This window comes from Balaenoptera physalus (genome assembly GCF_965194825.1).
Source record: "Balaenoptera physalus genome assembly, chromosome: 15".
In the NCBI taxonomy this organism is placed as follows: Eukaryota; Metazoa; Chordata; class Mammalia; order Artiodactyla; family Balaenopteridae; genus Balaenoptera; species Balaenoptera physalus.
The window spans coordinates 37,083,111-37,101,905 of record NC_138894.1 but is presented as its reverse complement, the minus strand read 5'-3'; the positions used below and the strand labels follow the sequence as shown (position 1 = coordinate 37,101,905).

General features: G+C 33.0%; 1 protein-coding gene across 12 annotated transcripts in view; it reads left to right on the top strand.

Annotated features, from left to right (window-relative positions):
- The window catches only part of ZNF638 (zinc finger protein 638), an 88,669-nt gene that overhangs the window by 56,589 nt on the left and 13,285 nt on the right, over window positions 1-18,795 (top strand). For 10 of the 12 annotated variants that reach the window (XR_014253679.1, XR_014253680.1, XR_014253681.1 and 7 more), the window contains 11 exons: window positions 1,322-1,372; window positions 3,257-3,328; window positions 4,127-4,213; window positions 4,484-4,552; window positions 4,933-4,973; window positions 6,714-6,845; window positions 8,749-8,877; window positions 10,782-10,823; window positions 11,330-11,464; window positions 12,618-12,743; window positions 17,026-17,063. Coding sequence is in view for 9 of the 12 variants with exons in the window: in XM_082425970.1 (XP_082282096.1) it covers window positions 1,322-1,372; window positions 3,257-3,328; window positions 4,127-4,213; window positions 4,484-4,552; window positions 4,933-4,973; window positions 6,714-6,845; window positions 8,749-8,877; window positions 10,782-10,823; window positions 11,330-11,464; window positions 12,618-12,743; window positions 17,026-17,063 (922 nt within the window). In the remaining 3 variants the exon portion in view is untranslated. The remainder of the gene's footprint in view (window positions 1-1,321; window positions 1,373-3,256; window positions 3,329-4,126; window positions 4,214-4,483; window positions 4,553-4,932; window positions 4,974-6,713; window positions 6,846-8,748; window positions 8,878-10,781; window positions 10,824-11,329; window positions 11,465-12,617; window positions 12,744-17,025; window positions 17,064-18,795) is intronic. The other 2 variants (XM_082425971.1, XM_082425969.1) reach the window with 1 other exon arrangement.

Genomic DNA, 18,795 nt, shown 5'->3' with positions numbered 1-18,795 from the left:
TAGAATAGACAAGAAAATTCTGCAAAGGAAGAGTAATTAGGACAGACCAGCACTAACAGATATTAAAATACATTACAAAGTTAAAAGATTTATATAGTTTCATCTAGTTGCATAAATAGACAAAAGATCAGTAGGACAGAATAGATTCCACGGATACTCCCCCAAACATATGGAATATCAGTAAATCATTATGGTAATATTTCAGATTAGCAGGGAAAAGATCAATTATTCATTAAATTGACTAGCCTCTTTGTGAAGTATATAGTTTATAGTATCAAAATAAATTACAGGGACTTCCCTGGTGGCGCAGTGGTTAAGAATCCGCCTGCCAGTGCAGGGGACACGAGTTCGAGCCCTGCTCCGGGAAGATCCCACATTGCCACGGAGCAACTAAGCCCGTGCGCCACAACTGCTGAGCCTGCGCTCTGCAGCCCGCGTGCCACAACTACTGAAGCCCGCACGCTTAGAGCCTGTGCTCCACAACAAGAGAAGCCACCGTAATGAGAAGACTGCGCACCTCAACGAAGAGTAGCCCCCGCTCGCCACAACTAGAGAAAGCCCGCGCACAGCAACGAAGACCCAACGCAACCAAATAAATTAAATAAATAAACAAATAAATTACAACTGGATCAGAGATTTAACATGATACATAGACAGCAGTTAAAAGTATTGAAAGAAAATGTGGAGGGTTTTTTGGTTTGTTTTTAATTTCAGAATGAGAAAGTCCTCCCGTATCAGGAAGACACTGATTACATGAAAATGTTTTTGTATAAGTATTTCTCATAACTTTTTAAAAAGTTGTTACCTATATGATACAGGTTAATTTTAATGTATAAAGAACTCTAATAAAATCCTCAAAACCCAAAAGATAAATTGGCAAATATTAAGAATAGACAGATCACAAAAAAATAGAGATAAATTACACATATGAAAATTGACACAGCTTTACTTAAAATTTATGAAACAAAGATTAAATCATACTAGTTTCTAGCTCAGATTGGAGTGATTAATAACTTCTTTTACATACTGTGTTTGTGTGGAAATGGAAAGCCCCACTCTTGTATACTATTGATGGCAATATTAATTGGTACAACCTTTCTGGAGGACAATTTCATGTTTGTTAAAATTTAAATCTATCCCTTTGTCTCAGCAAGTCCATGGCTAAGAATTTGCCTATAGTTATAGTTCCATGGGCATACAAAGATGAGTATAAGGATGTTTCTTGCAGTGTTTTTACCAAAATTATGCTAAGTTAGCTCTTTCCTAAATCTAAGTGATGTTTTTTTAATGTGTTACTGATATATTTTTCTTGTTATTTTAGCCAAACCTGGACAAACCAAGACATCTGCAGCCAAAATAAATAAATCTTCAGGTATGTTTTCTATATTAAGATCCTAGACATGTTAACTTTAAATTATTTAAGCAGTTTTTATCAGTAGTCTTGGATCTCATGTGACACAGTGTGTGCTGAGTATATACCAGTCTGTGAAATTTATAGTCATCTAGAAGTTTTGAGAAAGCAGGTTTAGTAGATAATGCTCTTTCCTTGCAGTGATTATCAAAATAAAATAATTTAACTGGCAAACTGTTTCTCATGATGAATATTGGTGATATTTCCGCCTTTCTCTTTTATTGAGGTCTTCTCTGTTTACTTTCTTTTATAAACAAACTTACAGCAAATTATGTTCTCTTTGCATTTTTTATGGGCTATAGTGGATTTTAAAGTAATTATTAATTTTTTTCTCCTTCCCCTAGCATTTTCCCCATTTCTGTTTTTCTCCCATTTCTGCTAAATGCTGGTTAATTCAGAGTCATCTTTTTAAGAGGATAGAGATCAATGTATTAATTGTCTTTATAATGGTAGGAAGGAAAGGAAAGCGGTCTTGAACCACTGTTAGTGGCAGATCCATAATTGTCATATAGTAGTTTCTTAGAAGCAGTAATCTGAGCGAGTCAGGTGTGGCTAGAAAACATGTTTTGAAGATGCACTTATTTAGCAAACAGTTTGATACTACTTTAATAGTAAGTTTATAGGAGTCATTGGTGGAAATCTGGGGGAGTGGGTGCTAAAACCAGTAGCTTCCCCCTTGAGTGTTGGAAATTAATTCTAGATAGTTTTTCCTTAAGTTCTGGTACCCAACTAGAAGTAGTAAAGTGAATCAACTTGTGGTAGTAACATAGGATAGTGAAAGAAACACCTTAAGAGCTCACTGGGGCTAAGGTTACTGCAGTGTGACAAAACGGGAATGACTAAGAAATGACTGGTTGAGTGACAATCTATAAAGATTGGTATTTCTCTTTTTGAGCAAAAATTAAGGTCTGTCTTTGGATATAAAGGGTGGATTTGTAAACTATTCTGATTAAATTTTGCAGCTGTCAGTAATTCTTTTTGTTTGTTTAATAACTTCAAAAGCATGATCATATTCTCACAAAAGGTCCTGTTAGGTAGTTAAGGCAGTTACCACCCTGGTTTATAAATGGGGAAACGTGCACAGAAATCAGTAAATTCCCCCAGACTTCACACCTTGACTTGGAATTCAACTTGAATTCACTGACTTGTGATCCTGGGCTTTTTCCTTATACTACCTTGCTCGTTGGGCATCCTGATTTTCAGAGCTAAACCTCCTGTTGCTCTCTGAATGAAAAAGTTTTTGACTCTGGTAATCTTTTTAGTGACACTTAGATGATCACAGTCTTTATAAACAACATCATTTTGGAATATAAGCAACAGTAATATACATATGTACAAAGAAGGGTCAGAACAGTTTAAATAATCCTGCTCAGATAGGGCCCATTAGGAATGAGTCAAAATAGTCTTTATGTGGCCTGACCATGATGTAGGTATTCTTAAGTGCTTTTTAATCAACTGGGAGCCAAGGAAGCATGAGCTGGGAGATTCTCAATGTAACTGCTTTTGGAGCCATTAAAGTCATCGTGGGATTGTGTTTATATCCTTGAAGTTAGTAATTTTGCTTCTAATTACTAAGTTGATTCACACATTTAGAGATCTGTGTAACTTGCCTGAACGCTGTTTTTAAGTACCCCAAAGGGGAGGTGAATTCTTATTTCAGTGATATTTTTCTTCCTAAAGAAATTATCATTTCTAATTTAGCAAATGACCTGTGTCCCTAAAGATGATAGCATTTTATGTTTTGAATAAAATATAGTTTGTTGCTCTTATATTCTTTGTGAGGTTCTTTGGGAATTGTTGATACTAGTTAAATAAATCAGTTTTGACTAAGCTTTTGTGATTTAGGGAAATCAGCGAGTTCTGTAAAATCTGTGGTAACAGTAGCTGCTAAAGGTAATAAAGCTTCAATCAAAACAGGTAAGACTGTTGGAAAAGAGAGGTTATATTAAGTTTATTCTTAATTCTGCATTAAAGAATGTAATAAATATGATATCAAAAGCAAGTTTTAATTTGTAGTATGTAATAACATCTTGAAAAGTTTAGTAAATAATTCTTTGATATTTAGAACCTGACACACATAGGACTTTCGTTTTTTGATGCTTTGGTCTTTGACAGTATCTGCCATTGCAGATACATTTTTGTTTAGGAAACATTTCTGACAGCTGTATAATCATAGGTTGCTCTGCCACTTCCCCCCTGTTTAATCTTTTTTTTACTCATTTTTTTAGAGCTGTCACTTCATAATACCTTCCCCAGCTTGTAAAATTCCTCTGATATTTGTTACTTTAAAGATTTTCTTTCCATGTTACAAGGATGTATCCTCCATAAAGAAATGGAACACTAAATTGTAACATGTTGAAAATAACATGATCCATTTATTAATATATTTTTCCAATTGACTAATGTAATTTTAAAGAATCTTTGTGGAAGTTATAAAATAATGATTTTTGTGTGTGTGATTATGGTGTGCTTTTGCCACATGAGGATTTAATAATTTGTGAATCATTAATAGCCCTCAACAAAAGTTGTATCTCAGTTTAAATTTGCTTTTAATCTTATTGGTAAACAGATACTGAAAATAAATGGAAATAAGTATGTGGAAAAGAGCTGCTTTTATAATAAAGTTGAACTACTTATTTACTAATATATTAGTATGAAACATGCTAAATGACTGAATAGACCCTTAGAATAATGGTTCAACTCTACTTTTAAAAGCAAAATCTAGTGGAAAGAAGTCTCTAGAAGTCAAAAAGGCTGGAATTGTCAAAAACAAAGACGCCAGTAAACCTGTGATTGTACCAGGTAAGCTTGAAATGCTGTCATGCAGTGCTTTCTTTTCATTCAATTCTATTGGTATACATTCTAGGTATATTTTGAAATTGTTGCTTAAGAATCTTCAAAAGGATTATTTGGTGTTTCAAAGGAAAACTTGTATTAGCTTTGTCTTAAATCAGGTCAGCCTAAGGAGACTTGAAGTAACAAAATAAACTAGCTTAAGTTCCTGTTTAGATTCATTAGTTTAATTATATTAGTGTGTTTTTCTAGACTATTAAAGCAGACTATTTCATGCAGAAAACTCTGAAATAAAGATGAGTGTGGAAGTCAAAGCCACTGAAAATGGTGCTAAAGAAACTATTTCAGGTAGGTCAATAGAAATTTTATTTTTTTCTCATATGTTTAAAGATAGAAAATTAAATTTTAGGAAAATAATTTTGTGTCTCATATATATATATATATATTTTCAATACCAGAGTCATACCTAAGTGAAATTAAGACTATTATGATTCAGATCTTCACCTTGTCTCTTGATTAGTCTGAAATTTTGCTCTCAGAAGGAATAAAACAATGTATTATTGAAAAGCCAGTGTTACTTATGTAGCTATATCCTACTTAAATTCTCTAGTCTTTTACCCATTGTATACATTTTCATGTAGCTACTATTTAATCCATTGTGGAATAAAGTGGGATCTTGATAAATAAAGTATATCTGTGTGAATTCTTATTTTATTTTGTCTCTTAAGAAGCTGCTTTGGAGGCCACAGAAAATGAACCAGTTAACAAGGTCAGTTTTTATATTTTACTTATTTTTTTAAAGCTTAAGAAATTTTGACACAATGTATTTTTCTTACTATAAACCTAGATAAAAAATACACAGATTTGGTATGGTGAAAAATCCTGGTCATTGGAGACTTTTAAAATATGGCTTGAGTTAAAAAAAATCTTGAGTTACAAAAATTTAGGTGCAGATTATCAATAAATATACATGTTATTGAGGATTACTTTTCACTGAGAAGAAAATGTTAGGCCAGTTGGGTTTTTGAGTAGAAAACAGGTTGTCAAATTAGAACCAATGGAATTTTGTGAAATTTCTTTTTTCTTAGAAGCAAATTGGAGATACGTTAGTATTTAGAATACCATTTATTTTTTGTGTTTTTAGAGGAGCAAGTGGGGTTTGCAGTTCTATTTGAAGGGCATAAAGTTCACTTTATTGTTTTCGTGTGCTTATATCTGTTATTATGAATATATTAAGATTTCATTAATTTAGACTTTACTGGTTAAGATCTTGAGATCCTTCAGGTGCTCAGGATAAGTTTATTTTAGACTGGTTGCTCCATTCTTCGAGTAGTAGCTTAATAAGTAAGTAGTATGTGTTAACTTACTGTTTTGTTTTAAGAAGAATATTGTAAAACACCAGTAGAGTATCTTAGATTTACTTACTGCACTTTAGAAGGAATCTTTTTTTTATATATATATAAATTTATTCATCTTATTTATTATTTTATTTTTGGCTGCGTTGGGTCTTCGTTGTTGCACGCGGGCTTTCTCTAGCTGTGGCGAGCGGGGGCTACTCTTTGTCGCAGTGTGCGGGCTTCTCATTGCGGTGGCTTCTCTTGTTGCAGAGCACGGGCTCTAGGCACGCAGGCTTCAGTAGTTGTGGCACACAACCTCAGTAGTTGTGGCACGCAGGCTCAGTAGTTGTGGCACATGGGCTTAGTTGCTCCGCGGCATGTGGGATCTTCCCGGACCAGGGCTCGAACCCGTGTCCCCTGCATTGGCAGGCGGATTCTTAACCATTGTGCCACCAGTGAAGCCCAGGAATCATTTTTGAACACAATTTACTCGCTAGTTAAAAATCATTCTCAACTAGCTTATGAAAATTATAATTTCCCACCTTCCCCCACCAAAAGAAAAGTCACAAATTGCCAAATTTATGCCTTTGGGGATTTCACCAACATCCACTAAAGGAAAAGTTGGCATTTATGAGAGTCATCTTGAAGAATAAAATAGATCTGAGAGAAGAGAAGGCAGAAATGAAAGTATTTACTTTGTAGTGGGGATTGGGTTATGGGGTAAGGATCCTAAGAGACTAGGTAAGCTTTTTTATATTGCCAACAAGGGATTATTTTACTCAGTAAGATAAAAGAATATGCACTGATTTGGAGCATGGGGATCTTAGCATCACAAGGCACAGGAATGGCAACAGTACATGAAAGGAAGGAGCTGTAGTCAGAGACGGGCAAACCTGTGTTTTTAAATTTATTTTTAAGCAGTGGTTGCAGAAGAGAACTGAAGACCTTGACTAGATGACAGGTGGTATGACTGAAATATTCTGTGTACTTGAGGAGTGGAAAAGTGCATTTTGTTTTGTTTTTAATTTGTGGTTTAGACCAGCCTTCTGAATTAATCAGATTTAGTATTAAATACAATTTAAATACTAACATAACATATGATCTGCAGTGTAAATTTAAGTAAATATAACAGCAGTTAAGTTTTAATGTCAATTCTTAAATTGGTTTTGAAGGAAACAGAAGAAATTTGTGTGGTACTTATTTCTGATTTGCCTAATAAAGGATATTCTATTGAAGAAGTTTACAACCTAGTAAAACCATTTGGTGGTTTAAAGGATATTTTGATTTTATCATCTCATAAAAAGGTAAGAGTTGAAAATAGTTGTGAATTCATGTTGTCTGCAAGCACATTTTGAAAAACATTAACTTCACAAAACTAGGACAAAAGGGTTTAAGAGCAGCACCTCAGAATAAGCTGTCTCATGTTAAGGCATTTTTAAAATATAAAACACAGATAATCCTTTCTTTTAAAAATATATTATTCTAATCAGATGTAGTTTTACGATGGGAAGGATGGATTTCCCCATTAAAGTTTTGCTCAAACATTTACTTTAAGAGAAAATACTTTACATCTGTAATATGTTAATACAAAGTTTTTTAAACAACTTATAAAATTTTGTTGAGCACTCTTTACTAGTATTTCTTTTTGTTTTTTTACCAGTTATACTCAAATGGGAAATAACCATTTTCAGACTCAGACTAGTGAAGTCATCAGTATTTAGAACAACCTAGATTTATCTGTATGTCTTCAGTTTTCTATAATGAGTATATATTGCTTTTGTAATTTAAAAACAAAACAAAATATTGTTAATAATGAACAACTTGTGGAAGGTATTTTATAGGAAGTGAAATTTCAGGGAAGTTTAAATAATGGAAACAACACCGTTAGAGTGGTGGGAAGTAGTGTTCTTACTATAGGAAGGAGTTAATGATCACTAGAGATTTTTGAGAGTCAAGCAAGTGTGCTTAAGAAAACAAAGTAGGAGGGGAGAGTAAGTGTAAGTAGTCATATGCAGTTTTACCTTATGTTAAAAGTAGATTATTTGAATGGTTGTACAACTCTATAAATGTATTAAAACCCATTAAATTATACACTTAAACAGGTGAATTTTATGATTTGTAAACTGTATTTCAATAAAGTGTTTTCTAAAAAGCACATTATTTGTAATGTTTAGAGATGGACAAGAATAAGAAAGAATACATTTTTTAATGTAAGAATTTTATGTGATGATACATTAAAATAGGGGAAAATTGTGGGAATCTAGGAATGAATAATTCAAATTCATACTTTGCATCATATACCAAAGTGGATGTGTATGTAGATAAATACAGAATCCAAATACAGAAAATCTAGATTATTTATGCCCAGTTTTGATTAGAGTTGAGTAGAATTATTTGGAGATTTAATTTAATTTAATTTAATTATTTGGAGATTTAATATTTTTCTAGATGTTATATGGAAAAATATCAGATTCAGTCATAAAAACATTTTAAACATTTGTGAAACTAAAATTAATATAATCAAAGCAAAATGGAAATAAAAAATTTAAAATATTTATGTAAAATGAGAAACATAGTTCATATAAACATGCTATAAAATATTAAAAGTTTAATAAATTGGCAAATGACATAGAGAGATAATTTATTTTTTAAAATTACAACTATAAATAAAAATAGGGACTATTTCCACCTCATTAACTATCAGACATATGGAAGAATGTTCAATCTCTTTACTTACCCAGGTATGAAAATTAAAACCAAAATGTGTAGAGTTACAATTTTACACTTATGAAAACAACAAAATAAAAAATAACTTGGTAACCATTACATGTTTCTTTGATTCTTTCATTCCTCATATTTCTCATATTTTGTCAATCATTAATTTATTTACTCAGGAAATGTTCATTAAATGTTTGCTACATGCTAGATACTGCTCTCGGTACTAAGGGTATAGTGATGAATAAGATAAATAAGATTTCCTTAGTGTCATTTACTACAATGTCCCTTCTTATTTCTCTTTAGTATTGCCTTATGAGTTCAGTTATTCATTATTTCTTGGTTATGGTCGTAATGTTCTAAGGAATGCTTTTTTTATCTTAAAAACATTTACTAAGTTATTCAATTCATTTGACTCTTAAGTATTAAATTTTTTTAAGAAAAAGTAACTTAAGATTTATTTTTTCATTCTTGTAATTTGTATTTTAAAAGGCATTTATAGAAATAAATAGAAAATCTGCAGATTCTATGGTAAAATTTTATACCTGCTTCCCAATATCACTGGATGGAAACCAACTCTCAATAAGTATGGCTCCTGACAACATGAATTTAAAAGACGAGGTAAATAATAGACTTACCATCATATTTACTAGAATATTATTAAATTTTTAAATCAGATTTATTATAATCCATTGTGTTTTCTAGTTTTCTTCTTTGGGTCACATATTTTCTCTCAAAACACTGAGAAAGCATCTTCCTATTTCTCCATAGTTGCCCATCTCATAGTTTGAGAGTTACCTCCATATTGAGGGAATCCAATCCCTCATGTATGTTGGAATGGAAAAAAAAAGTTGAAAACAGTAGTCTGTAAAGAACCCTATTCTTATCTCACTGCCATTATCTGTCATCCAAACTGGAATTCCAGAGGTTACCATTACAATTTTTTCCTCTCATTTCTCATAACCAGCTGGTCACTAGGTCTGGTCTGTTTTAACTCCTGAATATTTCTGGAATTTGTTCCCTCTTCATCCCATTCACCATTGCTTCACTTCTTTAAAACGCTGGCTAAAATAGTTATTCTTTATATCCTCTACCTTCAGTTTTATCTCCCTCAAAACCTTTTTCACAAAGTCATGAGACTGGCGTACAATTCAAATCTCTTCAAATTCAACTGGTTTAGAAACCCTTCATTGTTTCTGTGTGGCCTACAAACATTTACTGCTAAGAGGCATGGAACAGACATACTAGAATCTAGAGGAAGGTGGAAATGCATGTATTTTTTTAAATTAATACTTATTGGAGTATAGTTGCTTTACAATATTGTGTTAGTTTCTGCTGTACAGCAAAGCGAATTAGTTATACGTATACATATATCCACTCTTTTTTAGATTTCCTTCCCATTTAGTTCACCACAGATCATTGAGTAGAGTTCACTGTGCTATACAGTAGGTTCTCATTAGTTATCTATTTTGTACATAGTAGTGTGTATATGTCAATTCCAGTCTCCCAGTTCGTCCCACCCCCCCACCCCCACTTGGTAACTATGTTTGTTCTCTACATCTGTGACTCTGTTTCTGCTTTGCAAATAAGTTCATCTGTACAATTTTTCTAGATTCCACATATAAGCGATATTATACGATATTTGTTTTTCTCTTTTTGACTTACTTCACTCTGTATAACAATCTCTAGGTCGTCCTCATCTCTGCAAATGTCACTATTTCGTTCATTTTTATGGCTGAGTAATATTTCATTGTATACATGTACCACATCTTCTTTATCCATTCCTTTGTCTATGGACAATTTAGGTTGCTTCCATGTCCTGGCTATTGTAAATAGTGCTGTAATGAACATTGAAAATGCATGTATTTTGAAAAAGCCTTCCATTGAGAATCACTCTAATGTGATGTAATTGCTGGGGTGGTTTTATATATATCAGTAGTGTCAAAGAGAAAAAAAAATTTAAGAACCGTAGTCTCATGAGATAAAGTTCCTTTTCTATACATTTAAGCCTTTTATCAGCTAGCTTCTCCCAGCTTTGACATCCCTGTCTTGTGCCACTCTTGGCCTCTTTATATAATTCAGCAGCACCAAATCACTATACACTTAATACCCTGTGATGTTTTTTTTACTAGCCTACATCTCTGTTCTTCCTCATCCCCTATTTTGCTTAGCTGACTTTTTGTTGTGTAATTTGAATTCTCTTACTGTCTGCTAAATTAAATCTCTTATTCCTTGTATATGAAGTTGAGTGTCTTCCCCTAAATGGTACCACCTTATTAGTCTTTAATGTACTTAGGGGATTAGGAAGAATTAAAGTCTATGGGTAGGGTGGGACTTAGATAACTTGTTTTAGGAAGAGGGAAAGATTTTTGGAAGGAACAAATTTTGCTTACTCCTCATTTTATGAAGTAGTTCTTAATGCTTATTCATATAGATTATTTTATTATATCAGTAAATCTTGACTAATTAAATATACAAATAAGAAAGAGCTTACACCTTCAGTCTTCCTCTATTTGCCTTTCTAGGAAGCTATATTTACAACGTTGATTAGAGAAAATGACCCAGAGGTGAGTTTTGCATTTAAATGCTTTTGTACACTTGTTTAATTGATAGAAACATTGGTTGTTTTATTGTTCACCTGTCAAGAATTAAAGAAAATCTTAGCACTAGTTTTAAAATATTGAGGTGATGGAGATGTCAGATGAGTCTTCTCTTGGTAAAAATAAGAAATAGAGGGTAAAGGAGTCCTAATGTGCAATATTTTTTAGATTCTGGAGCCGTATTAACTGACGGGTAAATATTCGGTATATTAAGTGTTTTGGGTACATATTATATTGATAGAAGAAAGATTATACTTCCTTTTTTAGTATATTGTTTCACTGATTATTCACATCTAGTACTAAGACCTCACTATCTTTACCCATATAGTCATTTTCTTACTCTTGGGAGAAGACATCACCTGACCTCTGAAAAATAAATTGTTAGTCTGTGTTTTACAGTTTGATACTTTAGCTGTTTTTCTCTTTTTCTATGCTGTCTCCTAAAAAAAAAAAAAAAAAAAAAAAAACTACAGGCAAATGTAGATAAAATTTACGATCGATTTGTACATCTTGATAACTTACCAGAAGATGGACTTCAGTGTGTACTTTGTGTTGGACTTCAGTTTGGAAAAGTGGATCACCATGTATACATGAGTAATAAAAACAAGGTAACAAGGTCACTTCTATTTTCGCTGTATGTTCTGTAGAGAATATATAATTGAACCCTGTATTCTTATGGTCTGTAACTTTTCATTCAGCTTCTGAACTGAAGCACCTATAAACATTATTCAGCCTCTTAGCAGAATTATGATATACCATCATATTTTCTCCTGGGCTGTGGCAGGAAGGAGGAAGAACTCTTAGTTTGAAGGGGAAATAAAAACTTGCACAAGGGAGAAAGGTAATACGTGCAAAGAGCATTATCTTTTGGGGAAGTGCAGACTTGTGTTCATCTAGCCTTAACTACCTTTGTGACCTTAGCTAAGTTGGTTTACACTTTTAGTTCTTATTTATAAAATGAAAGGGTGTCAACCAGGTATTTCTAAAGTCCCTTTACATTTTCTGTGCCCTCTGTTTTCTCTGTTTAATTCAGACGTGTCCATGAAAATTAGATTTTGGTCAACCATGTATTACCTAGAAAGGTAGAAAGGGTTTTATAGCAAAGTTGACAGTATTTGCTTCATAAAAAATACCTAATTGACCAAATAGTAGATACTAATTTCTTTGACATGTTTAAGAAATTTCTTTAACCATGTTTAAGTGTCAGTTCAGTGGCATTTAAGTATATTCACGTTGTTGTGCAGCCATCACCACTATCCATCTCCAGAACTTTTTCATTTTCACAAACTAAAACTCCCTGTCCATTAAACAACAACTCTCCATCTCCCCTTTTCCTAGCCCCTGGCAACCACCATTCTACCATTTAAATTTCTGTCTCTGAATTTAACTACTTTAGGTACCTCATATAAGTGGAATCATACAATTTTTGTCCTTCTGTGTCTGGCTTATTTCACTTAGCATGTCTTCCAGCATGTATTGTAGCATATGTCAGAATTTTCCTTCTTGAGGCTGAATAATATTCCATTGTATGTATGTACCACATGTGTTTATCCACTCGTCTGTTGATCGACACTTGGGTTGCTTCCACCTTTTGAATGTGAATAATACTGGTATGAATATGGGTGTACAAATACTTGTTCCAGTTCTGGCTTTCAATTCTTTTAGGTATATACTAAAAAATGAAATTGCTGGATTCTATGGTAATTCTACTTTTAATTTTTTTAGGAACTATTAATTAATACTTTTCTGTCTTTTCCAAAGGCAATTCTTCAGTTAGATAGTCCTGAATCTGCTCAGTCAATGTACAGCTTTCTGAAACAGAATCCACAGAACATAGGTAACCATGTATTGACCTGCACATTATCTCCAAAGATAGACTCATCAGAGGTAAGATTATTTTGTATCAACTTTTGTGCTTTTAGAAAATGAGGAAAGCATAAAGGTCATTCTCCCAAAGCTAGAAGATACACTCTGAAGCTGATTTCGAGAATTATTCTTGGACAATAGTCAAACTCATTCTGAGTTTAGATACTGTTTCTTTTAAAAATTTATTTTGCAATCATTATTCCAATTTTCATGGTTTATGGAACAGTATAAATTTGTATAAATGAGAATAGATTGAGGTAATTTTAGAAAATGTAGCGTATTCATTCTGATGCTTACTATGGACATATGTGCAGAGTGATGCCATATGCATAGCATGATTATCTCCAGAATGCAGTCTACATTGAGTCCATTTTGACTTCCTCCTGATAGAAGTTTTTTTTCTTTTACTTGTTTAAATTATTATACTCTCTTCTTTCATAAGAAAGAAGATTTTACAGGTTCTTGGCTTGCACAGTAATAATCTTTGAAAACTATGAATAGTCTACCTTTGAAAGAATTAAATTGAAACTCAGATGTTTTCTCTTTCTAATAGTTTCATTGTATCTCAATAGCAGGAGGTAAATAGGGCCTTATATTTGGTGCCTGCTGGTTTTTGTTAATCTGCCAAACTCGTGCTTGCTCAAGAAAGAGAAAATTCCACCATCTAAATCCAGATTAAATAGAGCACCTATAAGTAAATGAATGCATCATGATACTGATTTAAGCACAAATTTTTTTTTTTTAATTTATTTATTTTTGGCTGCATTGGGTCTTCGTTGCTGCGTGCAGGCTTTCTTTCGTTGCAGCGAGCGGGGGCTATTCTTCATTGTGGTATGCAGGCTTCTCATTGTGGTGGCTTCTCTTGTTGTGGAGCACGGGCTCTAGGCACACGGGCTTCAGTAGTTGTGGCACATGGGCTTCAGTAGTTGTGGCACACAGGCTTAGTTGCTCTGTGGCATGTGGGATCTTCCCAGACGAGGGCTCGAACCCATGTCCCCTGCATTGGCAGGCGGATTCTTAACCACTGGGCCACCAGGGAAGTCCTTAAGCACAAATTTGTGTGGCTTGTTTAACCTGATTTCAGAAAAAAATTTTTTTTAAGTTTTTAGCATTTTTTTTTTCTCAACAGAACATTGTATTTTTAAAACTTTGTGTTGTGGTATGTTTCAAGTTATTACTTTCAACTATGTTCAGAATTACAGTAAACACAGACTATGCATAAATTTTTCTTCCAGAATTGTGGTCCCAAATTCTTAGACTTAAAGAAAATGAAACAAGTGGAAATTATATGAAACTTCTGCCTAAATTAATGCTTTATTTCCCACATCCTAACTCAACCTCATTCTTATAGCTTATTAAATTGAAGAGCACATTTAACTTATTATAAAAGACTTATTAGCTCCACCACTGATAAGCTAGCCTTGTAATCTTGAGCATGTCACATAATGTCCATTATATCCATTTAACAAATCATAAATTGGATAGTAGAGGCAGGTGGACTAATTTCAAGGTGTTGTAATAGTCTATATGAGAGGTAATGAAAGCCTAAGCTAGACTATGAGGTGGAAATAAATCCTGCCCCCAGATTTTTTTAATAACAGTTTTTAATTTACCATGTTTATAATGAGTTAATTAGTATCCTATGTTACCCTCTGTTCAATATCCTCCCCCCATTTTTGTTACCTGTAATGTTACTTCCACATGTAGTACATTACAACCTTTAATTCTATAACTATAGTTACCTTGCATACAGAATATGAAGGCTTAATTCTAAGTACGGAAACCCAGTACCTGCATTTTTGATATCTTAATTATGAAGATATTTACTGCAGAATTTAGTAATGAGAGTAGGTCTATAAAGAAAGAAATACGTGTAACTTGCACACTTGGAAGTGACTCTCTTATACTCCCGGTCTTTTCTCAAAATGTTGCTGTGTTTTTGTTCAGTATTTGGGTTGTGGCTTTCCTGTACAGTTTAGGAGTTGTTGTTTTGTTGTTGAAAGGAAAAAAGAAGACTGTCTTCATGTTACTCGGGTCACATAACTTAATTACTATTTGTTGAATAGAATATGCTCTCTTCTTAGAGCTATTCTTCTGACACCCTGTTCTAAATTTATGGCCATTTGCTTTGTAAAGGCATCTATATACCTTTGATTTTCTTTTTATTGCTCTTCTGAGTTACTTCTGTTATTTCTTGGACTATGTATCTCCTACTCTCTTGGATTACTTTCTGTTTGCCAGAATATATTGTCAAATAATTTTCCCAGAAAGTATGTATGGCCAGTAAACTTTCTCTAAATCCCTGCATATTTGGAAATGACTTTATTTTTCTCTTACATGTTTCATTGATGGTGTGTCCAGGTGGAGAATTCTGTGCTCAGATTGTTCTTGCTTTTATTGTTTTGTTTTTCTTAACCAGTGTTGTTAAGGAGAAGGCTGATTCCAATCCTACCTCTATGTAATTTTTTTTTTTCTCTTTGAAACCTTTTAGCATTTATTCCTAATTCATTTAGCAAATAGTTATCTAATTCCTTCTCTATGCCAGCACTGTTTTAGATTTTGGAATACATTGGTAAACAGAGAAGTCAATGGCCCAGTCTTCAAGGAGCTTATTTTATATATATATACACACACACACACACGTATATATACGTAGTGTGAGGTGGTAAAAAGTGCTATGAAGTGTTGTGGAGAAAAATCAAGAAAAAATGATAGAGTGTGCTGGATGGCGGGGTGTGCAGGGGGATATGTGTATTTTAGAGTGGTCAGGCCCCTCTGAGAAAGAGTTATTTGAGAGACCTGAAAGAAAGAAGTAAGAGAGCGAACTCTACTAACGTATCAAAGAGAAGAGGTTTTTAGAGAGAACAAGAGCTAAGGCCTTAAGGACGTATTTGGTGATTCGGGAATTCCAAGGAGGATCAGTATGGCTGGTGCAGTGAGCAAGGTTTTAACTTGGTTTGGGACTTATTTCCTATATCCTGCTTAGATCATTCATTGAATTTATGAAATCTAAAAATTAGTGTGTTCCTTCACCTGAGGAAAATTTTCCTCTTATGTCTTTGAATATTTCTTCTCTTCAGATTTTAATGTTCTGTCTTTCTGGAAGTAGCACCTGTACTGATATTATGGATGCTATATCCTATTGAATTTTTTTTTAGAAAAATTTTTTAGAGAGTATTCTTTAGAGTTGTTTTTAAAGCAGTTCTCTGAAATATCTTCAGTCAGCTTTGGATGCTTGATTTGTTCTCTCTCGTGCATTTGTTTTTCTCTTCTATTAATTTATGAATAAAGAAGCAGGTTAGCTAATACAGGTATCTGGTACAGATTTTCTCTACTATCATATAGGTTGGTTTTGGTTTTGGTTTTGGTTTTGGTTTCCTCTAACAAGTTTCTCCCATGAATGAGAAGACCGCTTGTAAGCACTGTGGATGGGACTTATCAACTGCCATCTTTAATTTTCTTTATATACCATTACAGTGTAGAGTGGATACCTTACCAGATACCCTAGTAAAGAAGGCCTTTACTCTGGGACTCCAACACCCACACCGGGAACCTCTCTAGAAATATTATTCAGTTTCTATACAATATAATTCTCAGCTTTTAATCTGAGAAAATCTAGAGAAAGATAATTCTCAACTCAGCACACGATTCCCCACAGAAAAAGCCTTCAGCTAGTATATGTAAGTTCTAAAGGGCAGATATTTTTGCTCTTTTGTTCAGTGATGTATCCTAAGTGCCTGGATCAGTGCTTGGCATAAGCACTGAATTTTAATTCCTCCTTTCATTTTGGGCCCCAGGACGTTGCTTTCTTGGTGGTTCAGATACATGTTTAAAAGGATTATTGTTAAATTTTGTCCAGCACTTCTGTGTGTTTTGAGTAGAAAGCTTTCTAAGTCAACTAGTCTCTCATAAATAGAAGTCTTTTAAAATAATAATTGCACAAAAAATACGTTGATATTTCAGGTTACTTGTTTTTATTCTTAGCAAAAGGTAGTATTTCCAGGCTTTTAAAGTTAAAATTTTCTTATTTATTATCAACATTATGGAAACTTATTTTTCTCATTAATTTCTGTGTGTCATTTATTCTGTATAATCTTATTTAGCGATCTTTATCTAAAAATGGGAAAAAAATTCTAGAACCTGATGGTTATGTGGACACTGAAAACTATCTGTTTTGATATATTTTTAAGGTATGGGTGTTTTTTTTAGCTTAGATTTTAAGAACTGAAAACACTGCATTGATGAGTTAAATATTTTAAATCCAGTAGAATAGCCTCTAATAAAATGTGGAATTATATTACAGGCTGAAGCTGAGAAAGACCCAGAACTAGGGAAAAAAAGGTATGTTGCTTTAAGTTTGCTAACAGTTTTTATAGTATGTAGTTAATTACTAAATATTATTTGTGTATTTTATGGTAATTGTTCACCAGTAACAAAAAGTTTGTATCTTTTATATGAGTGTTATGAGGGTGTTTTTTGTTTTGGGGTTTTTGGAGGGCTCTGTTTGACCTAGGGGCTTTTTTTGTTATTATTTTTTGTCTCTTTCAGATATTTACTGATTTTTTTTTTTAGGAGAAGTGAATGTGTACACACAGTTTGAATTAAATATATAAATTTGCCTTCTTTATGAAATATTTTGCTAATTCTCTTGAACAGCTCGACTCTGTTATCAGTGTTATATTCTTGTTAGATTTTTCTATTCCAAAATAGTTAGGCACAGTAGTAATTTTAAGTTTGTTTGTATAATCCTTTTAAATTTTCATTGAGTTTTTAAAACCAGAAAGATAATATTTAGTGTGTATTTTGGTATAAAACAAAATAATATGTACACTGCTTTATATTTTCAGAGGGTGAAAGGTTGTTCTTCAGAGTCTATACAAACTGGTAACTCGCAACTTTTTTTGACCACATATAGTATATCCTCTTTGTAGTGACTTTCTCATCCTGATGAATACCACACTCATCACCACCCTTGTCCCACCAATGAATAACCTCCCTTTTACTGCTCTTCATTGGGAATCACTGATAGAGAATTCTTTCTCTCTTTCATACTAAGTGATTTACCCTTATTTCTTAGTCAGTGTAGTAAGAGCTTATCAGTTTGAAAGAGGAGTTTGAGTGTATAAATATGGAAAGTTTATTTTATTTGATACACTGCCTAATTATAAGATGCCTGAAAAACAGGATGTCTTATGGATTTTTCTTCTCAGTAATTTTTATAAAATGAGACTTTTAAATGATAAAGATGATTATGAGTACATTAAAATATATCGGTAACTTTAAGCAATAGGTTGGCTATACATATCCACACAAACTTTTTTAAGTTGCACATCAGCATACCAATTATATTTACACGCCTAAGAAGTAATAACCAACAGCAAGCAGTGTTTGCTACAAAAGCCCGCAAAGGGCTGAATAAGTAACAATGCTGCATGTAGTAGTATAGATAGACCTGCAGTTTGGCTGTAGTAACTCTGGCTGGTAAGTAAGTAGGCTCTTCCAAAAATCCATTTTATATATTTCATTTGACAGTTTCTTTCACGTCCAAAAGAATAGTTACTGTGTGCGTTTGGTCATTTTCTCTTTCATTGTTTTCACTTATCTTTTAAAATCAGATATGTCTTAATGAATTTACAAATAGTTGTCTAATCTTATTAATTTTTAAAGTTCTAGCACTAATAATTTCTTAATTCCCACTTTGCAGTTGTTTTTTTCTGACCTGTATGATGTTAGAGAAAAAAGACATGGGATGTGGCTGAATACTTCACATTTCTTTATTGGAGTAAGCTGATCCTGAGAAAATACTGGTCCTTGTATTTTTTTTTTTTTTTTAAGCACTTGTGGATGCTAATTCGTTAATATGATCCTCTTGTTTATAGTTAATGTAAAGTATTTGTTTCCTTTTTAAAAGAAATCTCACATGGATATATTAATAATTTAATAAAATTCTACATTTTCCCTGTTTTAACCAACCCCCATGTGAACATTATTTATTTATCATATGATTAAGGCTCCAAATAAGGGTGCAAGAGGAAATGTTCACCAGTTCATTAATAATGTTGGGCAGTACTCA